At 35.4% G+C, this 27,361-nt stretch overlaps 2 protein-coding genes across 2 annotated transcripts; one reads left to right on the top strand and one right to left on the bottom strand.

Moving 5' to 3' along the window:
- Nucleotides 1-4,192: 4,192 nt before the first annotated feature.
- Nucleotides 4,193-12,588, top strand: LOC143444285 (E3 ubiquitin-protein ligase arih1-like). Its single transcript, XM_076943475.1, has 13 exons — nt 4,193-4,615; nt 4,708-4,866; nt 5,091-5,147; nt 5,261-5,353; nt 5,497-5,552; nt 9,135-9,201; nt 10,040-10,189; nt 10,276-10,425; nt 10,506-10,616; nt 10,749-10,832; nt 11,014-11,190; nt 11,391-11,503; nt 11,621-12,588. The coding sequence occupies exons 1-13, from the start codon at nt 4,367-4,369 to the stop codon at nt 11,706-11,708; spliced, it is 1,554 nt and encodes a 517-aa protein (XP_076799590.1). The 5' UTR covers nt 4,193-4,366; the 3' UTR covers nt 11,709-12,588.
- A 402-nt stretch (nt 12,589-12,990) lies between these two features.
- On the bottom strand, nt 12,991-27,292 carry LOC143444284 (uncharacterized). The gene is made up of 26 exons (XM_076943474.1): nt 26,464-27,292; nt 26,200-26,345; nt 25,961-26,080; nt 24,427-24,561; nt 24,178-24,250; nt 23,928-24,038; nt 23,354-23,466; nt 22,963-22,989; nt 22,782-22,848; nt 22,434-22,591; nt 22,144-22,258; nt 21,542-21,745; nt 20,629-20,675; nt 20,030-20,227; nt 18,903-19,130; nt 18,620-18,780; nt 18,303-18,490; nt 17,508-17,752; nt 17,171-17,367; nt 16,892-17,074; nt 16,738-16,817; nt 16,383-16,538; nt 16,152-16,240; nt 15,440-15,588; nt 15,122-15,302; nt 12,991-14,826 (listed from the first exon to the last, which is right to left on the bottom strand). The coding sequence occupies exons 1-26, from the start codon at nt 27,031-27,033 to the stop codon at nt 14,742-14,744; spliced, it is 4,026 nt and encodes a 1,341-aa protein (XP_076799589.1). The 5' UTR covers nt 27,034-27,292; the 3' UTR covers nt 12,991-14,741.
- Between the last annotated feature and the right edge of the window lie 69 nt (nt 27,293-27,361).

The raw sequence follows: 27,361 nt of genomic DNA on the forward strand, positions 1-27,361 counted from the left end.
GCGGTTCAGTTCCTGTGTCACTATTCTCATAATTTTCCTCAGATGATGTGATCAGATTCAATTTCTTGGCTAATAAGTGATTTAGCAAACCTGCTAGTGGGCTGTTTTGGAATATTTTTGTCGTAATTTCCTGCATGGCTCTTCAGTGTAAAAATATAATATCTTTTGGATGATAAACAGGAAGATATGAAACCTAAAATTGCAACGTTATGTTCAAATGATACTATAGATTATAGAATATAGATCAAGCTAACAAACGGCACAAACACGATTTAAATATTTAACGATGGTGGAATAAAAAAAGCCGTCAACCACCAGAAAATGAAATAGTTTTCATTTGTCTTAATATCATATGTATTGAAATTATACAAAAAATCTTAGCGTCTTTTGAAAGTTGGCCGTGTAGATAGAGCTTCCTCAGACTGGAACATGACTACACTTACATATCTCAAACTCCAGCTAATGTTAAAGAGGCCCAAAGTTAAAAACAGAATTTTGGCCTAAAAATTCATGTTTTACCAGCATTTGTGCTAGATTTGAATAATATTCTGTATATAACTTGAATAATATTCTGCTAGGGTAATACCCACAGTAAATACACCACCCACCAAAATGGGTGCGCACGCACATGGATAACCTTCCAGTCAACAATGCTGTACAATGTGAGCCTATACCAACCAAACTGTCAGGAATGTTAGTATGAGTACATGCCATCGATGACGGACGGACAAGCCGAAGATGGCGCAGGTGTTTCTAAGTCATGTCACTAGTTACGCTAGGTATTCGTGGAACATGTTATGAGGCAGGTGGTATAGGCTATCACTGCTGTTGAAATCGTTACGCTCCGGTTGCAGTGCTTATTATATGTTTTCATTATATATTCTAAGTGTGATTGAAGTGCGGCTATTTATGTTAATATGCACATAAAGAAACGTTAATTTTATGCTGCATTATGTAGTCTATATTAGCACGTAGACGGTTAAAATAAAAAACCATTAAAAATACCTTCCCAGGGACTGAAGTCTAATTGTTTCTGTAGCTATTTTCAAGGAGATAATGAGGTCCGGAGGGCTCAATGCACAGATACATACAAATATAGGCCTCTGAGATATAATACTTGCAAACTGTGCATTACAGAGGAAGTAATGGGCAATAAATCAATGCACGGGACCACGACAGGGAAAGACATATTTAAAAATGTAGGCTATGTCAATGTCTAACCGACATAAACCTTCCGTTGGACAAACTTGTTGGGCTTACAACAGATGGGGCACCGGCGATGTGTGGTGAGAAAAATGGACTGGTGGGAAGAATACGGTTAAAGATGCAGCAAGAGAACTGTTCTGGTAAGTTAACAGCATATCACTGCATAATACATCAAGAAACGTTGTGCGGAAAAATACTTAAAGTGGAAAACGTAATGAACACCGTAATACAAACCGTAAACTTTATCAGAGCTAAAGGTTTGAACCACCGACAATTTACATCTTTTCTGCGGGAGTTAGAGTTTGGCGACTTGCCTTATCATGCCGAGGTGAGATGGCTAAGCCGGCAAAAAGTTCTCAATGGAGTATTTGAGCTGAGAGAGGAAATCTGTCAGTTTCTACAAAGCAAAGGAAAAGACACTACTATACTCCGTAGTGAAATCTGGAGATGCAACTTGGCACTTCTGGCTGACATAACTTTTCATCTCAGCGCGTTGAATGTTCAGCTTCAGGGACGGAGCTGTATGATTATTGATATGTATGACACAGTAAAGGCGTTTCAGGTAAAGTTGCGCTTATGGGAGGCACAAATGCACCAATGCAACTTGTCTCACTTTTCCTGTTGCCAGGTAATGTTCAATCAATTATGTGCCACAACATTCCCAAAAGCACACTTCGCTAAAAAACTGAGCGAACTTCGCTCCTAGCTTGCACGACGTTTTGGTGACTTCGAAGCACAGAAAAGTAATTTTGAGCTGCTGCGCAATCCATTTGCAGTTGACGTAGAAACTGCGCCTGCAAATATTCAGATGGAGCTTATAGAACTGCAGTGTAATGGGACACTAAAAGCAAAGTACGGCAATGTGGGGCCTACAAAATTTATTTGCTTCATTCCTGACACAATGCCCCATCTCCGTCTACATGCGGCTCGAACCATGTGTATGTTTGGTAGCACATATCTATGTGAACAGTTGTTTTCTGTGATGAAGATTAACAAAACATCACACAGAAGTCGTCTTACTGATGAACAGCTACAGACCATTTTAAGAATTTCCACAACAAAAAGTTTTACCCCAAACATCAACAAACTGGTTTCCGTAAGAAGATGTCAAACATCCAGCGCTAATAAGTGGCTCCACTGAAGTAAAAACAGTGGAATGCTTTAATTTGCTAACCTTTTAACTTTCAAATGCACGGTTTCATTTACATTTTTTTATACAGGCTACCTGTAGTATGGTCGTGTTTGACAGAATCTTATTACTGCATTTCTGCGTATGAGCTTATAGTTATAGCATACCGTAAGCCGCGTACATTCATTTTTTACATATTTATCTTATCGGTCTACTTTGTGCTCATATTTGAGAGCGGCTTCTTTAAACGTCGTACAATGCAGCACAAACTCAACAAAATAGTTTTCAATTCACGTTGTTCCAACTGATTGCACGGCCCAATCTCCGTGAAATACACTAGTTTTCCCCAAAGCCTTGTTTTCAATAATAAGCCTACTTCGTGGTAGGTGAGCTTTTATTCTACTTCTAGGTAGGGTATATCATCGAGTGCGACGTATTTTTACTTTTTTTCGTCGGTATTTGTACGACTTGTATTCGAAGAAGAATAATACACCGAGCTTTAAACATCAAAAACCTGGTGTTATTTCGCTGCCTGTTCCAATTCATGTACTGGTGTCGAGAAACGTTCAATCAAATCACGTCAAGTTACGAAATGTTCAGTTAGTTATCATCCTTACGGCCCGAGGCGTTAAATAAGTTTTGAGTTTTGGCCCCTGGTACGATTGAGTTTGACACCCCTGCACTAAAGGAACAAACACCATAAAACTCCCTTGAAACCTAAATGGCAACACTGCCAGAAACGTTGTGCACATAAGGATTTATAGCCATTGTATGGTAGACAGTAGCACCTAAGCACCTTAGAAGGTAGCACACCTAGGAAAGGGCACATGTAATAGTCTGCAAGCCCTTTTGTTTTTGTATAAGGCCAATTTCTATCCACAGATCTGAGAAAAAAAAGTATATCCTTGGGTTAAAAAGCTACGCTGAACACGAAGCGTAAACTTATATTTGAGGAATTAAGTAGGCTACCGGTATAAAATACCCTAAGCTAAGCCTTTAAGGCAGCATTTATTTCACCGGCAGCCGTTTACCGAATTCGGAAAAGCTACTTCGGTAAACTGCTAGCTGGTTGTGCAATTGTTATTTTATTACTTCGGTAAACGGCAGTCGGTAAAGTAGACACTTATTTTACCGGCGCTATTTACTGAAGTAGGGAAATACGAATACGGTTAACGGCAATTGCTCTAGTCTGAATTGAAATGTCTCCTAAGTTCAACTTAGAACCACGTACTAAGCTAGCGTGCCAATTAAAATAAACGCTATTTTTCAACTAAAAATCAATTTTTTTTCCAAGTCTAAATTAATTTAAAACTAATCCCTTCGACCCAAACTCTCACCTCTCATGACTAAATTAAATTTAAAATGAATTAGAACAAACAAAAAAACAAAGCAGTGGCTTGAACCCAAGACCTCTAGCATACAAGCCCCAACATTAACCACTACACCACCACAATGCCTTCTTTTCATCAGATAAACGAGGGTCATAAAGCCGTCACCGAAAATCCACCGTTCACTGTATTGTGAATTTGGTGAATGGACGCCGGTGAAATAGTCACTTCATTTAATAAATCTTGTCGTTGAAATTTCTTGTCATTTCATGTCAAACCCTCCGGTCTGTGTTTAAAGCTATAGGCCTAATTTTTAGGGTTTTTTGTTTACCAAACCTAAACTATAGCCTAAAAGTTAACATAATAAACTGAACTTAACCTAAACCTACCTACATTATCTTCTAATTTAACCTAACTTTTATTGAACCCTTAATTGTTAACTAGAATAAAATTTTTGCACATATGTATATCGAGGTAGTCTGTATTTCATGGCAATTGTATACATTACTAAATGCATGGTATTGATGAAGCCCAAACTTGTTCAACATGTGACAGGTTATATATTATTGGCTAACGGTAAACTGTGCCATGTGTTGTGTTTGAGGAATTGGAAAAGACAAGTTATGGTATATCTATAAGCTCTACACTCATTTTCCCCTATTTCTCCATTCTTTGATGGTAATGCAATAGAAGAAAGACAAGCATGGAATCGGATGACGATTACTATGAGGATGATATCGATCCAGATGATTACGATGATGGACACAATTTTGACAACGAGGATGTTGAAGTAGATGAAGGATACCTTGGCGAGTCATCTGTTGACGCCAGAATTTCATCTTATAACCCAGATTTAGGGGACGACGATCCTTATCCATATGAATGCTTGTCCGCTGATAAAGTTGTTGGACTTATGAACGAAATCATAAGAGAAGTTAATGACATAGTCAATGTAAGAATCTTCCTCAACAGTTTTAGTCTGCAGTTCTTCAAAGCTACACTATTTATTTCCATCGCTTTGATGTGCTTCATGTACATTCACAGATCCCATCTACAACTTTAAGGATATTACTTGCTCATTTCAACTGGGACAAAGAGTTGTTATTGGAAAAGTACTACGAGTATGAAGGAAATCAAGAACGTATATTCGCAGAAGCTCATGTTATTAGTCCATTGAAATCAAAATCACTCGCAAGAAGAAAGGTAGCCTACATAGGCAACAACAATGAAAATCTCCCAAAGTTTTTAAATCCTCACATAGTGAATTGAAATGTAACTTGCGAAATAGTGAAGAGCTATTAATTAAACAACACCACAAAACATTGAAATGTTGTTATATTATATATATAACGTTTGCAGTGTTTATGTTAATAATGTATATATCTATTACGTCTTTATATCCATGTGTATATTTATGATGTTTACAGAGCGGGAGAAGTATTGAGCAAGCTTGTGAAATATGTTGCAATAACTATTCCAGTTCAGTAAGTATCATATTTTGTAAGTATTATGGATGATGATGACGTTTGACTGCTGTTGTGTCAAGAACTGACTGTGTTATTTTTCGTATCGTTAAATTTTTATCATTTATTTTTAGTTCATGACTGGATTAGACTGTGGCCATTCATTTTGCAAGGGATGTTGGTCGCAGTATCTTTGCACAAAAATTATAGATGAAGGCATGTCACAGGTAGATATCCCTTAAAGGCATTACATTTATTGATACATGATATTACAGCTGGAAGATATAATTACTGTAATAGGTCACCTTGATTGTAAATACCGATACTGCACTACCGATACTGTTCATATCTTTGGCTTGTTTCTGTTTAGACAATATCTTGCCCAGAATTTGAATGTGATATTATTGTGGATGATGCCGTAGTGATGTAAGTATTGTTGTAGATATCCTCTATTTTGTTCAGAATTGTATGATATAGGTTGTTGAGTTACTATTCAGGTATTTTTCTGTTTTGTATTGCCCGTCAGTTTGTGTTTGGTTTCGTTAAATGTAGGTCGAGATAGAAACTACCTTCAGCATTGTTTGTATTGATAAATCTTGGTAGTTTACGATATCCTCCAATCCTTGCTTCATTTTTAGTCAATGACTCTTCATTTTAAATATTTTTGCGTCTTATCATGAAGTCAGTCAGGATTCACTGCAATATTATTTGAACTAGGAAATATTTATGGGAATTAAAAGAACAAATCATACACCCTTGCAATGTAACATCAATTTTTAATTCAACTGGTGTTTATTTATGTTATTGTACCAATTTTACATTATCAATGTTTCAAAAGGGACAAGTCAAGTAAAGAAGTATCAGCAAACATTAAGGCAAATGCACTATAAAAGTCAAAACGAGCTTCATTGTTAAGTTAGAAAACGGTTTCACATTTAAATCAAAAACGGTAAAATGTTTTTATTTCTGGTTGGGCTATGGAGCTGGTTTTGATTTAACAGTGCAGTTGCCTTGTTGATTTCTGGCATTTCTTTACTCGCAGAAGCTGATGATGCTGTTTGTTGCATTTTTGTATTTCTGTCATATACTGTGATTTGTGAAATCTACTTGTTATTACCATCGTGTAGCAGCCAAGATCACATTGTTATTCCTTTCCCTTGATGACAGAGATCCTTCAACACCTCAAACCTGTATTTAATATTGGTTATAATAGATAATACAGCTAGGGATGTGCCGCGAGAAAGATTATTCGGGTTCGTGCGAACCCAAATAATATGATGGTCGACACGAACAAATCCCGAATCTATTCGTATTAGAACCAAACAATAAAATTTCATCCAAAAGTTGTCAAGTATTGCTTGTAACATGATGTAATCGATAAACAAATCGCTTTCTTTTGAAAAATATTTTTTAGAAAACGATTGAAAAAGCAAAATCGTTAGGAAAATGACTTTCATTGTAAGTACTGCTGACTCTCGTTTAGCTTTGTCGGGAAACTAGATCATCATTTTTAACGAAAGTCAGTAAATTTATAAGTAATATTGTATTCGGGCTCGCCATTGGTGGTATTCGTGTTTTTCCGAATCTTCCTTAAAGGCGATCTTTGGCGAATCGATTTGGGTTTGGGTTCATATCGGCCTATCCCTAAATGCAGCCCAACAAAAAATTTTTTTTTCCAGTGCCGGAAATGTTTCAACAGTTTTAGGGTATTTTTAGGGCACTGAATCCGAAAATGGCATTGGTTTTACCGAATTGACTCTACTTTTTGAGATATTGTTTTTTTAATATTTTCATCTAGTACGTGTTAGCCGCATGCATAGGCACCATATGAAGTTTAGTAAATTTACAATACTGTGATAAAGTTGGTATAAAACTACTCCAGGAACAGGATAACCTCATTTTGATAGAAAACTATACACCTTATAGTAGTTTATCACCTAGAAGAAGTTATTATAGCAACAACAAACACTTTCCAGACTGATTAATTTTTACAGCATGATAATCCAAAAAAAGATTGATAAACTCTCCATTCCAAAGACTTATACTGTGGATCATACAGTTCTCAGTGGCAGAAATACTGTAGGTGAAGTGCTTGACAAAGATTTAATAACTTGTGCTTAGCCAAGTGAGTTTACGAATCCTCATCTGCTATAGTGTAATATCAGCAAGAATCCTGACTCATTTTGTTACATCTGTAGTGAACATACAACGCAAAAGCAAAGAGGAAACATCACAAAATTTTTCAAGCAAATGTTCTTTTATACTTCAAGGTTAAACCTTGGTGACCAAGGTTTTGCATACATTGGGGTCCCCACAAGGTACGCAAAACCCGTCTAGAAGCGCTGAGGTTGCAGGAAAATGGAAAAAGAAAAGCTTGAAGTTTGGGGTACCCATATGGTGTGGAGAGAACTGCAAAAACACCACAATAACTGTTATTATTGCATAGAAAAGTTAACAGGTTTTAATTGTAACAAGACAAAAGGAGAGTATCCTAGCTTGGCATCAGTGAGGTGACCAGTGTTGCACTCTGTTCTTGGTCCTGTCTTGGCATCACTGCCAAACTTTTAAGAATCAAAAACTGCAGAACCACATGAGAGGTAATGTAGAGATGTCATCAGTGGTAGTTGCAGCGATCATGACAAGAGTTTTTCAACTTCTATACCATTTACTGAAGAAGGACTTAATCAAATGCCATTGCGATTTTTCCCCTGGTTTGAGCACTGAAAAACTTATAGCATAAATGTTTGATGGCCCACCATTCTCAAACTTATGATAGGCTCAAATTTCACCAGAAATATGATTGGTATTATGCTTGCTGCTTGGTCAGTTAAATCACTGCTAAAAAATTTGTTGTGAAAAAACGAAGTGGAAAACTACGTCGAATTAGCACATTGTATGTTACACAACTTTCAAGAACTGGGGGAAAGTATGAGCATCAAAGTACATTTCCTCCACGGACACTTAGGTAGATTTCCTGAAAATCTGGGTGATTTATCTGCTAAGAGAAAGGTGAGAGTCTTCGCCAGGATATAAAGGTTACGGAAGAAAGGCACCTAAGAAGGTGGGACCAACACATGATGGCAGGTTACTGCTGGAGCCTCAAATGTGGTTGTCCTGATGTCCGCTACAAAAGAAAATCATACAAGCCGTCATTCATAAAGAACTAATTTTATCATGTTCTGCCAGTTCCTGTGCTACTTTCTGTTTGCATTTTACTGATCTTTATAGTCTAGCTAGTGTAAGGTACTCTTTACAACAGGTGTAAGCAAACTCTCTGTTGCTGAGCCACAACAACAAGCACTTCCGGGCCACAATAAGTTTGTTTTGTGGGCTGAATGTGACCTACATCGGACGATATCGCAACATAGGTTTCATGGTTTAGACATAATAATGCAAGAATGAAACAAAATAATGTCAAGAAGCCCTTTGAGTTCTGTACATCATGATAAAGAAAAAAATACAAATTAGCAATTTTTACTATTTTTCACCATTTCTGAACCAAAAATTTGAAAATATCTCAAAAACTGGAGCCAAATGGGAAAAAACAACCTTATTTTTGGATTCACTGCTCCAAACATACCCCAAAATCGATGAAACATCTCCGGCACAAATAATTGTGTTGACCAGTGAATAATATGTTACAGAATAACAATAAGTGTACTCGCACAGACATACAGACATGTTTAGAAGCTTTCGCATATTGAATATCCAAACCTATTTGCATGACACAGTTTTTTGCCCTGTAATGTATTGTAATAGGTGTAACGTGTAGGATATTTGTTTTTTGTATATGACTATATATTTTGCCTTTAAATGCTGAGCAATAAAAGTTGGTTGTTTATTGAAACACTGCACATATTCTAAGAATGCTAGAATTAACTGTTGATAGAGATAGTCATAGTGTTTTGTGCAAAATGTAATGTTATGAAAGTTGTTTGAATGGAATTGTTATCTGCAACAGTGTTATAGCCGGGATAAAAGTAAATCTTTATTTTTGCTTGCATTAAGGAATCTTATCACTGACCAGAAAGTGTGTCGGAAGTATCAGCATCTCATTACAAACAGTTTTGTTATGGTAAGTAGGGGATTCCAATCAATAATACTGAACTACTTAGAATTTTGTATTCTATAGGCTGTTAATGATTACAAATGACCATCTCCTGTAGTGAACACCATATAGTTGTATAGCTTGTTTTAGCAACGGCAAAATCATATAATGTTTGGGCAATAAGATTATTTTACATGTTGTGCATTAGTATAAAAAAAGTTGATCTTACATGTTCTTGCCAATTTTAACAATCAGAGAAAGCTATTTTAAACTCCTCCATAAACTGGTATGCTCTGTTGGATACGAAATAGGCCGCTGCTTTGACTTGTCGCTTGGGTAGACGTCTGTGATCATAAATTTACATAGCATAGCATATTATTTTTATATTTGATACTCCGGTGGCCCAATATGTATGTTAGAACGTGTGGTCAGGACGTTTTTATAGTACCTCTTAGCTTACACAATGGCTTTTTATGTGGTTGCCATTACAGCTTTCATGCGTTATCTGTTGCCCAAAGTTTGTCTTTGAAATGGTCGATATTTCGAAGCTAATATTAATGCCATTATGAAATATGTTGATTGGGACTTGTTTTGTTGGATTTATGTATCAAATCACGTTTACACATAATATAAAAGTTTTGAATTTAAAGTTATGATGTTGCAGAGTACTAATAATACAACATATGGGCTTTCATATTTACCACTGCCAACGCAAAAGTATGGGCTTAAGGAAAATCTAATAATCACTTTTGTATTGATTTGCAAGTTGTTTTGTTTGTGGTTTATTTGGTAATAGAAAATCCAATTAAGTGTATTTGTTTTATGTGCATTATCACTACTTGGCATGCACTTCATTCCATTGTAGTGTAATCCATTGCTGAAATGGTGTCCTGCTCCTGACTGCCACCATGTGATCAAAGTTGAGTACAGAGACAAACGTCCAGTGAAGTGTGAATGTGGTCGTGAATTTTGCTTTGATTGTGGAGAATCTTGGCATGATCCTGTATTATGTATGGTAAGGTGTTTTTGAAATTTTTTGTAACTGTGCAACTTCAAAAATTACAAATTGCACTAATTATACGCATGGGTTGGTGAATGAAGCATTTACGAAAATGGTTGAAAAAGTGTGACGATGACAGTGAGACATCGCATTGGATCTCAGCAAACACAAAAGAATGTCCTAAATGCCAAGTTACCATTGAAAAAGATGGCGGCTGTAATCACATGGTTTGTCGTAACCAGGCATGCAAGGTAAATTTCGAGGTACCACAGAATTATCGCTGCTTTATTACGAAGTTATTTTGCATCAAATTTTGCTTTCATTTTGTCAGCATGAGTTTTGCTGGGTGTGCCTTGGTCCATGGGATCCGCACGGTGCTTCTTGGTATAATTGTAATCGCTATAACGCAGAGGAAGCAAAGAAAGCCAGGGACTTACAAGAGGTAAAATATGGTCATGTTTAATTTTCTACTAATTTTAAATGTGTGGTCTGCCATGTTTTAATAGTTTTTATGAAACTTGAATCACTAATACTTTAAAAACCTATTACTATTAAATGAATTTTTAAATCACAGAGTTCTCGTGAGATGTTGCAGCGATACTTATTCTATTGTAATAGGTACATGAATCATTTACAGAGTTTAAAATTTGAGCATAAGGTAACTAGCTGATTATTGCTCACATTCAAATTTAGTTTTATTATATTTGTAAATTTCACAGTTTATATTATGCAACTTTGCGCTAGATTGAAATTGCGAAATTAACACTCAATTTTGCAGTTAAATTTAGCATTTAATTCATGTTTGTGTTATTTGGTGTATTGGTATATTTTTACAACAGCTGTATGCAAGGATAAAGAGAAAAATGGAAGAGATGCAGCAGCTGAACATGAGCTGGATTGAAGTTCAGTTTTTAAAACGTGCCGTTGATGTCTTATGTCAGTGTCGCCAGACACTTATGTACACATACGTGTTTGCCTTTTTCTTGAAACGTAACAACCAATCTATTATATTCGAGGTACCTTTATCTTTTAGCTGTGTCTGAAATACACATGGCTTTATTGACCATTTTCTTTTTAATATGGTTTTGCCTATACACTGTTTACTGGGTATACATGTTAAATACTGACGTAAAATGCCAAAAATGTGTTTTTTGCTAAGCTCATGATTTATTTGGCTTTGTGTTCAAACTGTTCCAACCTAGCGTTTTTAATGCAGGGTAATCAAGCTGATGTTGAAAAGGCAACAGAATTACTGAGCGAATACCTTGAACGTGACGTTACAACAGCATCTTTAGGCGAGATAAAGCAGAAGGTACAAGATAAATACAGGTATGAACGGCAAAGATTGCTTAGGCGTCTTCCAGATGTTTTCTGCTTAGTTGTGTAGATTTCTTACGAACTTTTATGAACACTAAGCTCTTTCATTTTGAGTTTGAATTCCTTCAGGTACTGTGACTCCCGGCGAAATGTTCTGCTACGTCATGTTCATGAGGGTTATGACAAGGACTGGTGGGAGTACATTGAGACCAGTTGAACATAATTTTGCTTGTTCTTCTACCAGTGTTAAAACCATCTTTGTAGATGCTTGTCAAGCTTTTTCCAGTCAACTCTTCTCTACTGAAAGCCTTTCTCACGTGGCAGAAAGATGTTTTTACTCCTTTGTGATTTAGTCCAAAAACTTTCTGATCATTCAACTTCTAGTTATATGTTTTGAAACTTTTCCTGCATGCTTGTTGTGAGCAAATTTTTTTTAAGTCTTCGTTGTTAACTGGTTATGAATGTGTATGTGTCATCTGGGCTGCATTTATTTGCATCCATTTTAAAGATTATTATTTGGTAGTGACTGTAACTAATTGGTACTGAAGCGTATGCAAATAATTATACCATTTATGTCACATTCACAAGCGCAATAAGGTGGGTCAAAGCTTCATAGCTTTAAAGTGGTTTAAAAAGTCTGAAGCACGTTAATTACTTGAAGGAATTTTGTAGGTTTAGTGCATCTGTTTGGAGATACAGTCACCAGGCAATAACCATCCACTGTTCCAGTTGCCTAAACAAATTTGCGTGGTGTGAATCATGAATTATTTTTACGAAATTCTCAGGCAATGTTGATCGGCCCACTACATTTCCTCAGCAGCTTTTATGAAAACTTTGATAGGAAATTGATTAAACAGAAAAAACGATTGACAAACTTTCAATGTGACATACATGCTCACTTGTACTGCTACAAACAGTACATGCCAGTTATTTTTGTTTTTAACTGCAATGTTATTTATTGTAATGGAAAGTGCATGAATATTAGCATACTGCAATAAATTGTGTTCCAAGTCCAACATAAAGCGCCGCTTTGACTTCATCCATTTCATAACATGGACGTCTTTGAATATTCACGAAATAAAAGTGAGCAACCTGTTTTCAATTTCAAATTTCACAGGAACTGCACCGTTTAATTTAAAGCCACAATGAAAGTGGCATGATACTTCTTGTAGTAACCAGCATTGTCCCATAAACGGAAAGGATCTTGCATGACGGCTAATAGAAGTATGAAGTCCAAGAAATTATCATGGGATTGAATTTGCATTGCAGTCATTAGCCACACAGAAGGTTTATAAGCTTTATTCTTAGAATTATCATTATCTGTATAAGCTTGCACCAATATAACAAGTGGGGTTTGTTGTAGTCACAGAGCAGTTTCTTTCTGGCTGTCGTTTTGAACATGCAGTGAACGAAAATAACGTGAAACTGTGTTGAAACAAACCGCTGTTAAATTTGCGATGTCATGCAGTAACGGCTCCATGATAATTTGACATCCTATATTCCTAGTGTTTCTTATATTTGACATGATCTTTCGAATAGGAACTTGACATTCGCTACAGATTATTGTACAAAGTGATACATTTGTAACTGGAAAACTTCAGACAAAAATGACGTTTGTCAAAACCAATATATGAAGAAGAAAACTGTAAAAATGCACAACGTGAAACAAGCAAAAATCTCTCATACAGTAATTTTCAAAACTGAAAAGCAAAAAATTCATTAGACAGTGTCACAAATTTTGATGAACTAAACAAAACGATTTAATATATTGAAAAGAGAATGCTGGAGTAACAGGAAGTTTTGCATTTCCTTATTGATGATTTCAGACTATGGTAGGTACATCTACCTCGAACCAATATTAAGACTGCATACATATATGCCAGGTTAAATAAAATGGTATTACAACAACGATTAATTGCACCCATGAGCATAGTTTGTTGTGCCGTAACTCTTTCTAACTGATTTGGTAACAAATATTACATCTTATTAAGCTGATAATGATTTATTATCAAAATTACAAGTTTAGTAAAACAGTATGTATATATATTCCACATGGGTGCAATTCCAAGGGAACCACGTATAACTTGTGATACATTTTATAAACCAAACCACAGAAAGAGTGCATGAGTAAGTCAATCAATCTATAATTCTCTGGCCTACTGCTAAAAGGGCCTAACTAAAATTTATCAAACATTTTATCTGGTAACATATGGGGGCCAAATTCCAATATGTTTTATTGCAAGTAATGTTTACTTATCTCAACAAATGCAAGATGTTTTCAGAAATTTTGTGAGAATTTCAACTGTACATTTTTTACTGAGGAGAAGATTTATCTTGAGACCTATTGCAAATGAATAATTTCTGTCCAAAACCCTTCTCCCACTTGGTTAAGAATTAATTAAAAATTAGAAAAAGTAAAATTTCTGTTACTACTGGTGTGTTTCTGGAGAACGAAGGCACAAGTTTTACTTGAGAGAAAATTATACATCATAAAATAATACCAAAAAACGATTAGAAGAGTGCAAACTGGTGGTAAAAAAAAGTAAAATTGAAATTTTCAGTACATATGAATAAATAATAATTATGCACTGAACACCATTATTCTTAATCCCTGCACGTTTGCATTTCACACGATACTGTATTCAAATTAAACGACTGTTTGAAGTCTTAAAGGACACAAACTTGAGTAATTGTGTGTTGCCGACGTCCGATCTGATATCCACGAATAACGGATCAAGCACTGACATATGAATGTGTTGGTTGCACGAATTAAACATCTACAACTACGTGATGATTATCTATCTATTGGCTTGAAGGTGTCATGAAAGCAAAGACAACGAATAACGATGAGTATTAGTGAGTACACAGGCACATGTGAAACAAAACAACCAAGAGTTATGCGATGTGTAAAATGCAAACCAAAAAGACACAAAATATTTTCAAAGAAAAAAGTACGTAAAAGACAATAAAGACTGATGTCCAATAAAAAGTGTAAAATCTTTACAAAAAAAGATATGAATGTGTAAGAAAATTGGTGGTGTTTTCTTGAGCAATAAAAAACATATGAAGTTAAAAAATGCTAAACAAAAATACTGTACTCCCGGAAATGCATACTATACAGAGATACAATGTATTAAAGATTTACTAAACGTTAAATCATCATCATGTAAAAATACCAGTCTGTTGGCGATTTTCAGAGCATGTTCTTGAGTTAAAAATGGCAGCAAAATTTGGTGTAACTACGCTTTCGTTAGTTGATAACCACAGAAGTTTCTGCAATATTAGGTAAGGCTTTTTCATCTTCCACTAAAATCTTTGAAAATGCCAGTTCCCGTCTGAAAAATATTCAATTGTTTATGGCAATTAATATTTAATTCTTTAATCGTGGCAATAAACGTTAAACTCTTCTGTGAAATCTGTTTCAGCTAATTAAGAATTATCATTGGAGTGATGCATTCATTGTCATAAGCGCTTCTACAGGGACATTCTTAAGAGTTTTGATACTGAAAGGTCTTAAGCGCCATTGCCAAGCATTTGACTTAGTGGTCAAGTATAGGAATAAGCATTCACTACCTCTTGGTGTTAAATTTGAATGTCATTATCAGAAAAAGAAAACAGCAAGTCACGTACTCATCCTCAGAGCTAGGAGTTGAGCTGAATGAATCTTCAAGCTTCACGTCTTTTTTCAGGTCAATTTCTTTCTCCGAAACAAATTTCTGCATCCACTCCGGTATTCCTCCGTCACCGTTTTGTTTCAACTTTTTACGAACCTGCCGACGTGAAGGACTTGGTACCGACAGCGTCAAGGTGTCTGGAAAAAAATTCACTTGAATTTATAAAATTTTTTATCTTAAAAAACACAAACGGATATTCCTACCATTAATTCCTGTTACTGTTATTATAGTCAATGGAAACTTTTGCATATCAAATATGACGAGGCAGATTTACTCGTATCGCTTGTTATTGTGGCTTCTTCATGTTTTTCTTCGTTTCTCTTGCCTGCGACTTCCGATTCGAGTTTGACTTCAGAAACTGTCACCTGTGGCAAAGTGGTATCTTCTTCTACCTCGTCTTCTTCATTTAATTGCTCATTCACCCTGTGTCAATATCATTTAAAATGTTAATATTTATTTTAATGTTATTTAATAGTAATTTATTAATTAATCTTTTAAAGTATATTATAATACTTTTGAGGAAGGACCAGTGTAAGGTTCGAAACATGTCAGTATTTAATAAATATGAAAGTTCTCCGCACTTGTTGTCATTCTTGCGACAAATTGGTATAATAAATCCATTTCAAATCACCCAAAGTTATTTTATAATAGTTATTAATTTACTTATATGTTACTACTATTTATTTTAATTGCTCGTTCACCCTGTATTTGACATGATATGATTTAAAATGTTGAAATTCATTTTAATTCTGGAATGATGTGGATGAACTAGGAACATCTATACTTTTTTGGGTAGCAAGGTACTTCTTATAATTTAATATGAACCTCAATCCATTCATAAGTAATAAACACGTTGGTCATTGGTGAAACAACGCAAACAACAAAAAGTAATGTAAAACTATAACCAAAGACGTTTGCAGAAAATATTTAAACTGCCGTGGAACATAAAAAGTAAAAAATATGCAAGCGAAGTATAACAAGTTTACCTTAGAGCAAGTTGCGTGGGCACACTTCGTAGGTGGGACGTGTGCCGCCTTTCCAGGCCACCACGAAACATCTTACTGAGATCGTGGAGCTACAAAACGACGTTGTTCATCAAAATATAGCAAATAAATGTATTTAAATCACAAGTGACTGGCAAATCTACATTTAACATACACACAATTCCCAAGGAAGAAGAACCAGTGAAGACATTCATATGTCTCAATTGCAATCACCTCGTCTTTGTTCATAACTGTCATCTCTCCATGGATCTCTCTCCTCCAACCGGCACCATCCATTCTTCTGATCATCCTTGACTGAGAGATTCTATGTTGACGAGGTGGTCCAGGAGACAATGGCTGTGGTTTCCTCACTTCCACTGGTGAGTCCATCTTGAGGAAGACAAAAATGAAATAGAAAACACTGAGCTAGAACATATTTTGCTGCAGTTTGTTGAGGACAGCCGCCAGAATTCTATTAGATTAAATTTATTCGCCAGATTTGTTGAGGACAGATTTAGATTTGAAGTTTTTCTGACTCATGGAAAACAACTTTGGCTTATTTAAAAATTTATTTCTTTTAATCACTTACATGAGACTTAACCCTGGGTTGTTTTAAATCATCCTTTTCTTGAGTTCTTTCATTTATTATACCCTTGTCCATCTTTCCACCTGCGACAAAATACACATAAAACAATAAAAAATCAACAGATGTTCACTGAATTAGAAAAGTTGCATTAACTGACCGTCACTGGCTTTGGCCATTTGCACAACGTGGTTCGCTGGAAACCAACCATTGGGGCCACGAAGCATGTCATTGTTCTTTTCGCTGATATCAACCACATCGCCTTCGCGAAGGTTCATCTCATCGGCATTGCGAGCATGAAAAGCTTTGATTACTCGCACAGCTCGCTTTAAACGAACAATGTCTAGACAAAAAAATTAACAAACAAATCAACTTTCAAAATGCCGTGCACTCTCAGAACAAAAATACAGGAAGCATTTGTAAAAGGAATTGTAACCACCGTCCATTTGAAGCTGCTGCACTTCCTGCTTAGATTCAGTCATCAGCTTCTTCTCTTCTTGTTTTGTTCTTCGTCGCTTTTTCCGAACTTTTTCACCGCGCTGTTTCAACATTTTCTGTCGTTCCTCCATGCTTCTGTGCTTTGGATCAGCAACAGGCACAGGAGAGTTTCTCTTCATCCCTTCCTCCGTGTCACTTCTTCAGAAGTTTAAGTACAAAGTTCAGCAAGTAAAAAATTATCATGACTTTGTAATATGAACATTGTGTAGTTACCCTGATTTTTAATCACATTATTTCAATTGATCCAGTACCTGCAATACCTGCAATATGTAGCTTACCTCAGCTCTCGGTATGGTGAATTGCTCCTGTTGCTTCGAATTGTGGACGCATTGCTGGCAGTTCTTTCCATTCGAGTTGATGGGGTAGGCGTACGCGGTCCAAGTGATCCAAGTGTGCCTCGTCTCACGGCATAGGGACTACTGGCGAAACCAGTCAAAGTGCTGGTACCATCGCAATCTTTTGGCTTTCTTGATGTGGCAAATATTTCACTTAGTGTATTTCGAGCTGCAGTGGTGAATGATTCCTAGCAAACGGAGCAGCAGAATACAACAGACATTTAAATTTTATGCTTTGACAACATAAACGGGCAAGTTTGTAAACATTGATACAGAACACAGATAAAGGAAACCAACTTGGGGAAAAGTATTGACTAGCACAGGGGTTCTTAAACTTTTTGGCACACGCCCCCCCCTCGACGGTACCTAAAAAATCTGCGGCTCACCTCATTGCAAAATTAAAAATCATTTAACAAAACAACACTTTATTTTCAATTAACTTTCATTAATGTGACGGATGTAGTTGTTTTTGGGAAACCAAATGTTTAATTCGAGGCTTTCTAGAAGATAATGCACATCTTTAATGAAGAATGTAGGAGATAATGCACATTTGTCATCTCTCGCGGCCCCCTTATGAATCTTACACGCCCCCCAGTTTAAGAACCGCCGAGTCTATTCTACAGACTCTGATGCAGTATGAGCTTTCATTTCATGGTGTGTGCTACCGTTTATTATATTCCAAGTAGCAGTGCCACAGGTGGTCCTCAATGTCATTGATTGTGTTTGCTTTGCACTTACTTTAGGAGGTTTCTCATTATTGATATCCACTTTATCATCAGACTGAATGGTTTCCATGCCGCTGTACAAACTCGTGTTATCTCTTGCCAGCTTTTTGTAAGCTTCGATGGAAATGGCCACAAAAAGATTCATAACGATCATGTCCACAATCAAGTAGCAAGACAAAAAGTAGAAAACGTACGGCCAACCTAAACAGATGCAAGGTGTGCTGACTTAAAAATAACCACTACAACGACAACATCAATTACCAGAAATACCAAGTTGGCCGCAAGGGTATGTTTTTGTTTATAAATACGACGCTTAAGGCGATACAGTACCTGCATCATAAAAAGCACCCAACATAATCTCTTGCCAGTCATTTGTGGTTACAATTTGAAAAACTATTAACAGTGAACATCCAAAGGTCTCAAAACCAACACCACAACCATATTCCACGTAGCTACCTTCATAACCATGGGAACTGCTTTTTGCTAAGGTTCTGTTAAATTAAAAAACCACAAAGTTACTTACCAATTCAATCGTGACTTGAAAAAGTGAGTCTGTACGACTTGCAAAACATTGTAATATTCAGTGTCTAGTTCGAAACATCAGCAAACTTACTTGTCCTGAAACATTTCAAGTCCAAGTACAGCATAAATAAAGATGATCGTAATCACTAGGAGGATGAGATCGAACATGACGGGGTAGATGTTACGTAAAACTGCCACTGCAGTTCGAGCATGTTGTGAGTTGAACACTGCTCGGAATAATATCGATAGTCCCGACACAACTACACAGCCTCCAAGATTAACTGATGGAGTTCTTTGATTCGTAAACCACAATGAATACCTGAAAATAATTACAGCTTATTATTGCGTTTACTAGAGCACTTTGCTCTAGTAAAGTGCTCTGACTCCAGTAGACCAGAACCAATTTTCGAGAATACTCGTGTACTAATTTCCAATACTCGGGTGTACTTGGTTGTATCTTAAAGAACTGGTAATTGTTGGTAAATATTTTTGCTAAATTGGTTATTGATTTTTCTTTAGTAATAGATTGATGAAGCAATCATCTTAAGCAAAATGACTGATCACATATGCGACAAGTTTTATTACCCACAGGATTTCTATGTGTCTGTAGTGATCTATATCGATCATGCATCACATTCGTTATCCTATAATATTTTTAGACATGCGATACTCAGCAGGAATTTCGTATGTAAAAGGATTAATATTTCCTGCCATAGTTGCTGTTCTATTTAAATGCCAGGCCAAAGTACTGGAGCACTGATGACAAGCACTTGCACAAGACCAACACTAAATCATAGTTGTTGGAAGTTACGTAGGTATTGATATTTGTATTGTTTGTTGTTACTTAATTGCATTAGCTAATAGATACAGTACATTAGTTACAATAGCTACATAAGTAATATTAATTACATTTTAGAAAATACATTACTTATATCAGCTACATTAGTCATTAGTTACATGCTGGTGTTTATAGAAGAATGGTCCCTGGTCATGCCAAGTAATCGTGCGCGCAGTTGAAATGCAAAATTAGTGCTCATGTCTGTTGTATATTAATTACTCAGTATTGGTATAAGTATTTTCAGTATTTTTTGTAAACTCGTCATTGAAAAAGGCCATTTGCTAATAACAGTTTACAAAATAATAATTAAAGCAACAACAGGCTGATAAAAAGGCAAAGTAAGCTGAGGTAACATTAAGAATGGCTTTCTTTGTACATACCAAGCTATACATCCTATCAATGCGCAAATCACCAGGGACATGTCTAGTACATCAAATAAATTCAGCAAAGATTTGCCATCTGCTATTAGCCGTAGAATTACTTCCAAAACAAATATTAGAACAATAGACGTTCTGGCTGACTGCATCGCCAGTTGAGTATTATCATCAATTCCCTTCCACATCAAGCAAAACAGGATGCTGAATAAAAATCAAAGTCAAATGAAATAATTTTTAAAAAGAATTCCTGTCAGCAACATGGCGTAACTGCCAAAATATTGTCACATTCACCCTATTTGAAAGCTGTTTAAAAATAGAAAAAATCAAAGCAATCAGATTACGGCTATATGGCATACTTGAGTAAGTGACAGTTTTCGTAAGTGGCTATTATTGTACAGCAAGTCTCATGTAATATCGTCAGTAATTTAGTCTACAGTTTTGTTTATTTCAAGCCCAAAGCATATAACATCACCAATCGCAAATGCGTGTTACAGTTTAAAAATACATAAAATGATTAATTAGAAAACTTGTTAAAACAAACAAAGTATTTAGTTGGCGAAACACATTTCACACATGCAGAGTCTTGTACGTTTAAAACCAACCTGTGTAACAATATGAGCACTAAGATGGAAACAGATGTAGCTCTTGCCTGAAAACATAAATCATATAACTAAATGTTACAGCCATGCACTAGCGTTTTGAACTAAAATACATTAAACAGGTATCCTGTTTAACTAAAGCAATCTATGTCATTTATTACCTAAAACTTCGAATAAAGCATGCAATATTTGAAGCACAGAAAACTTACAACAAACCATGAAGAATAATACAAGCATGTATGTCACCATTTCAAAATTGATTATTCATGCATAAAGTTAGAATAAACACAGAATCTAACTGTTATGTGTTACGACAATGAAAAGTTCAAGAAACATGCTAAAAATGAACCCAAATTCGAACAACCTTTGTGATGAATGATTGCTCCAAACAATTCTACAAGCTTAGGCTTGTTATGATATTTGAAAGGTTCCACAAAATCAAGGGAAACAGCTCTTATATCACAAACCATGGAACAAACATGTTATTTTGGATTATACAAACCAAAATACAAGTGTGTTATTTGACAAATAGCAACTTTAATACAATGGAAAAGGATTTTGACAAAGAGACGTATCTCTGACAGTCATCACGGGTGACAAAAGCCAGAAAACTCAGGAACGCCATGAGACTAAACAGACTTGCTGTGTCAATATTGGTTTATTACCTATCATTTTAAAGGAAAAATCCTGTTTGACCATAGAAGGCCGTTTCTGTTGTGGTAAAACGCAAACAAAGCTACCATTTACACAATAGCCTGTCTTAGAGTTTTGCCAAATTACAAACTAATCGTTTTCTAATAAAAAAACAGGGCTGCTACTCTCCTCTTGCATTGTTCCCTTGCCTAGTTCTGCTTTGCTTATGGCAGTTAATCACATTGAGGAAAACACAAGTTATGAAGTTCAACTGTTAACTTACATGCATTAGTTTCTGGCAAATTTTTTGAAGCCTGTCCCAAAAAAAAAGTTTGGCAGGATTCTTCAATGGTTTTGGAATTGGTTCTTCTTGAAACTCAAAACTCAATGTTTCAATCGCCTTGGTAGTCCAGTCGTAAGAGTCTATCAACCCATCTCCATACATGCTCATATAATTGATCAGTTCAAGATTTTCGTCTTGTTTATTCTAAACGAGAAATTAAATTGTGGTTTAAACTATAATCAAATATCCATATGGGCAGATGCTTACAGTTTATGAGTAGGCTATGATTTATACAATCTTATCATTCTATCATTTATAGTTTTATTTTATCATTTTACAGTTTTTCTCCGAGATACAACTACACACAAAAAATGAGCGAAAAATATTTCATGAAAAGACTGTCATAGCAGTGTGAATAAAAAAGTCCAAAACGCCTGATTGTGAACTGAATCACAACCTGGATAATGTCATACTACCCTATAAATATAATTTATGAGATGAAAGAATAAGGCAGGTGAGATACCAGCACATAACAAGCATTGCCTAGTATTATGTAAGATGAACCACGACTACCATAAGACTCTTGAAATTATTCAAATAACCTTTGGCTTCAAGATTTTAAATAGTTTTAAGAGTTGTGGGTCATCAACAGATAACTGGCCTTGACCAAGAGGATCCAACAAATTCCATGCTTTGGCGAGTTCCTCCCTTTGTTGTCTATGAAGAAGTAAATATGCTGAACGTGAATCGGTGCACATGCCAATCCATTGTTCACAAAATTTGCGTCTTATTTGACAATTATTAATTAAACAAGATTAAACCACAAAGAAGCGAATCTTCAAATTTGTCAAGTCAAATCAGAGTGTCATTTGCCGAAACAGTGTTTGCTCACTTTCGTTCCTGCTTGACGTGACGTTTGCTGTAATCCCAGTAACTTTCAACGATAATTGCCAGAAGAATTGCAGTAAGAAAAAATACACCAGCATAAAGATATAGCCCAAAATAAAAGAATGACACCCAGTTGTTGACAAAAGCTGGGATTATAAATTCCTGAAAAATTTAAATAAAGTTAAAAGTAGGCTATATGTTGCATTACACAAAATAATTAGTAGCCTACGAAATGTACATTGGGCTGTGAAATAAAACCGAAATATCATGCCAATGTGCATCACAATTCTAAAAATTTAGTGAAATCTAATAACTTTTATGAAAAAGTTAAGTAAAGCAAATCAGTACATACTGGGTAGTTTTCGGTGGACATCAATACGAACATATGCATTGCTGCAATAGCCACCTGGTCAAAAGCCCTAAAATGTTGAAATATGTAAATACTAAGATCTTTTTGATGATGTTTGTGTAAACTACAACAAATGTCAAATAACTAGGCATTTATGACTAAAGATGGTTAAGCCACTGCTTACCCGTCATAAACGTCGGTACAATTCCAGCTGTAAAATGTATTTTAAAATATTAGAATGACTACAAACATAAAGAAGCTACATACATTACTAACAAATTTCTACAACGGGATATACAAGTCATGAGTGCAACTTAAATAAAGCCACCGGACAATACACAACATGTATAAGAATTGTTTGAACGAAAATGTATGCTCATTAAAAAGTGCAATCATCTTAATTAAGGGCATTTCGTAAGATGAATTTCATTTAGTGTGTGGGATGTAACATGGTGTAATAATAATGTACTGTATAGTCTTTAACAAAACAATAAGCAACAATAAAAACACATTATAAGACGAGTTATTTACTTACAAGTATGACTTAAACATATTTGTAGTATTCCAGATTATACCTGTACGATGTACTGTTGCTGCATACATTAATCAAGTCATGGTAATCAAGCATAAATACATGGAGACCAATGGCAGCAAAAGTAACAATGAAAATTGTGATAATAAGAAACACCTGTAACAGAAATATACGTCAAATATATGAAAGTTATGTATGTTTTATAGGCATTTATCAAATTTTATTTATTTTTTAGAAATTACTGGCAAATGTCCTCGGTTGGCCGGAAGAAAATAACAAAAAGAAATAAGCCACAAGTTTGTGGACCTAAAGTTGCACTGATGGCCTTTTCACATGCTTTCGATATTACACCTTGATGTTTTTCTGGGACTATAGTACTATTTATTCTCATAAAAAAGTTTGCCCCGGCCGAAAGTTACAATAGAAGTATTTATCATCAACACTAGTCTCATGTTTCAATGCTTTAATACAATACCATACTGGTCTGAGGTCTTATACTCTACAAGAATTTATCATAAGTTTCTATGCAAAAATATTAGAGCACAACATAAGAGACTTTTATAAAACTCTTCCAAATAGTAAGCATGGAAGTAATTTCACAAATACCACAAGCTTACCTTTCCAAGTTTACTGATAATACTGAGCAAAACATTAAAAATGTGAGCAACATTTTTCGATTTGCAAAGTAGCATTGAAGCCCGAAGACATCGAAACGGACAGACAAGTCGCTGAAAAATAGTAGTCCGACAAAAATATTCCATAATATTATATACAACCAACATTCACCATTTAAAATGGCACGGAGAGTTGTTTACTCGGTGGTAGTACTGTAGTCACAAGCATATAATATTATGCCACACTACTTACTAGCTGTGTTACAACCTCAGCAACAAGAATGATAAAGTCGATGACAAAAAATACAGTGAACACAAATTCCACCCTATAGAATGCAATTACAATGTGAGTCTGTAGTGTTAGCCATAAATGTAACAACTATTGATAGTTGCAAGCTAAAGTTTGAAAAAGACGAAGGTTGAAACCTTTTAAAATTCGAATATGCAAGCTGTTTTCTTTTTGTAAAAGTTTTGTTACTGTTGAGTAGAATTAAATAATTACCTTAACCACATATTTTCTTTTGCAGACCAAATATGTGTCCAGGTGAGAAACAAGAAATGAAGTGCAATATCGACAATATAAATTAAAAGGCACACAGCATCTGCAGCAAGAACAGCAGGATGAATATTGGTGATCCTGCGTAACAAAAATACAACTCAAAAGTTGTAGCTTTGCACTTACAAAGTAGTCAGAGAATGCAGGTATTGGGATAATAATGCGCTGTAAATTTTTGTAAGAGTTGAAAATGAGAGCGACTTACTGGGAATAAATATTTATCCCAGTAAGTTTACAGCATATGCAATGTACATATAAATGTTGACCTGATATATTTTCTTTGTTTCTTGTACATATAATGTTATAGTTAGATTTATGGCTTACTACATAAAGGATAAACAAAACATGAACTTTCAAGTTAATTAACAACAAAAGTATGTAGTAGGTACAAGTACATAACTCTTAACAACTGCTTAAACAGATGTAACCAAAATTATAAAGCCATTGTTTTTCTGACAAACAAGGCTTAAAACCGGGGTACTTGAGACTGTGTACTACTAACCGAATTCCACTTAAAAGATAATAAACACCACTTATAAAGTTTGCAAGGCAATCTTGCCCTTTTAAGACAGTGAGTGTGTAATAATTAGAAAACAGTTAACTTATAACCAAGTTTTATCAGTTCAGTTTCAGACATAAAACAGAAATCTGGCACTGTGTCATAATTTTATACGCATCTGTACTCATTGCTTTTATTCATATCAATAACATGGCCATTATATTTCCGTAGTTTCACAATAATTTACCAAAACAAGCAACATACTATTTGAAAAACATTAACAGTTGTTCCATATAATCAATATGAATAGATGCATAAAAGCACATCATGAAACAAATGCAAAGAAAAAGTATTATATATAGACAGGGTTGCCATCAGTCTCAACTCAAAAATAAGGACGACTAGAAAATGAACGAGGAATACCACCTTAAACAGTGTACAACAGGAGAAAGCAACCAATGTTCCTAAAAAAAAAAAAAAAAAAACAAGACACTATCTGCATGTTCATAATTTTGGTATCTCTTTGGTACAAAATGGTATCGTAAAGGTGACAAAATGCCCAAAATAAGGACAAAAGTGCCCACCTTCGCCCTAAAAATAAGGACGAAAGTGAAAATAAGGACATTTCTTAGAAAAAAGGACAAACATATTTTCTAAGACACGGACCTTTAAAATAAGGACAAATCTTAGAAATAAGGACGGTATGGCAACCCTGTATATAGATGACCTGGATGACCGTGAGGTCTTTTCGCTGCCCCACACCAATCAATTATGTTAAATTGTATTGTACTTTAATTTTTACTTTGAATGGCTCTCTCTATATATATATAGAAAAATAGACTAAACTTTTGCAAAGTAGCATACTTGTAACAGAGAAGTAGGATATGTGGCAACTGATGTTTTAGATTACAACTACTGAAAACAGGACTAGTTCCAAGTGCTATCACCAATAAGCATACTTTGTGATGCAGAAAAACTTACCACCGTTGTCCAACAGAAACTGGCTGTACTGGTTGTTCCCACAACAGCATGAGACAATGGATAGCTATGATCAAATAAACCAAACCAGCCCACCATTTACTTGAAATAACTTGAAAGCACCTGAAAGGAAAAAAGCCACTTATACACTTTGATTAAAATAAACACAAACTCTCGCAGTAACATCTTGGTACAAATAAACAAGTTGAGAAATCTACGACGTACAACTTAGTAATATTAACCTTCTTATATTGAGTGGCTGGAAGAGAGCTCTGGCCTCACCGAACCGTCCTCGGCCATTGATGGCATCATTAATGTGTGCTGCCGCTAGATTCAATTGAAAATCACCTTCAAGCTTGTCGGAAAAACCTTTTGTGACACTGTCACTCTGTCAACAAGCACATGCATCTTTCATAAGTGTTATTATTAGGATGCAAAAAACATAACCATCAAAGTAGAAGTCTATAATTTTTTATGTATTCATGTATTCCAATACTAGTACTCACCCCATTGATCAGCGGGTGAAGAATTAACGCAGGTGTCAAAAAACTTAAATGTGCAAATTTATCTGAAGAATTCCGACGAGTTAATTTAAAGTCACTTTTTTGTGCTTCTGACTTAAACAACGAAGGCCAGTTTGGCAGAAATTTCTTCCAGGAAAATTTCTTCTTAGAATCGTCATGAGCAGGTGTTTCTTGCTGTTCCACCGTCACAGGGAGAGAATTCCCATTCAATTTTGTTTTGGCCTGGAGGCTATGCCCATTAGCAAAAGTACTATTCCCATTATTACGTTTGATCATCCATTTAAAAGTTTTTTTCGTTTTTGGTGGATGTTTTATTTCAGGAAATGCTACATTCTGGGATACAGAAACCACTGATGGCCCGGCTACTCCAACCCGACGTTTCTTAATCGCCAAAGGATTAGGTTTATTTAACTTTCTTTTGAAGTTAATAAAGTTGAAAAATGATCTTTTCGGAGGCTGTATATCTGGAGTTTCGCTAGAATTAAAATGTTCATTATGTTCTGATGCAACAGAAACCAGAGACACCTGGCTATTTTCAATATTATCTCCCATATCATGAATACCCTACTAAACGAAATGCCAATACCACATCAAGATTGTTACTGATACCTACCAAAATCTATCTTCAGACTTATTTAGTTTAGCAACCAAAAACTGTAGAGATATGAAACGAATATGAGCAACTCAGAGGATAGTGAAGACAGATATACCTTACAGCCTGTTCGCTGTTACTTAATCTAATAGGCCTAACCTACATGTCTAGCCTATCTTGCAGGACATTGTCATTCCTCCTAGCTCGAACCCCGTTACCGAGTGCCTTTGTGCAAGTTTTGATTGTCACACATTTTTTTATTTTGTGTCATGAAATCCTAAGTTGTCT

The sequence above is a fragment of the Clavelina lepadiformis genome, chromosome 1 (assembly GCF_947623445.1).
Source record: "Clavelina lepadiformis chromosome 1, kaClaLepa1.1, whole genome shotgun sequence".
Taxonomy (NCBI): domain Eukaryota; kingdom Metazoa; phylum Chordata; class Ascidiacea; order Aplousobranchia; family Clavelinidae; genus Clavelina; species Clavelina lepadiformis.

Bases quoted from the DNA above. Each gene is read 5' to 3' on its own strand.
- LOC143444285 (XM_076943475.1), top strand. From the start codon at position 4,367: ATGGAATCGGATGACGATTACTATGAGGATGATATCGATCCAGATGAT. The intron at 5,148-5,260 runs GTAAGTATCATA...ATTTATTTTTAG, and splicing joins GCAATAACTATTCCAGTTCA to TTCATGACTGGATTAGACTG. The intron at 11,504-11,620 runs GTATGAACGGCA...GAATTCCTTCAG, and splicing joins AAGGTACAAGATAAATACAG to GTACTGTGACTCCCGGCGAA.
- LOC143444284 (XM_076943474.1), bottom strand. From the start codon at position 27,033: ATGGGAGATAATATTGAAAATAGCCAGGTGTCTCTGGTTTCTGTTGCA. The intron at 18,781-18,902 runs GTAAGTTTGCTG...TTAATTTAACAG, and splicing joins CTTGAAATGTTTCAGGACAA to AACCTTAGCAAAAAGCAGTT. The intron at 15,303-15,439 runs GTAAATCTGCCT...ATTTTTTTCCAG, and splicing joins CACAATAACAAGCGATACGA to ACACCTTGACGCTGTCGGTA.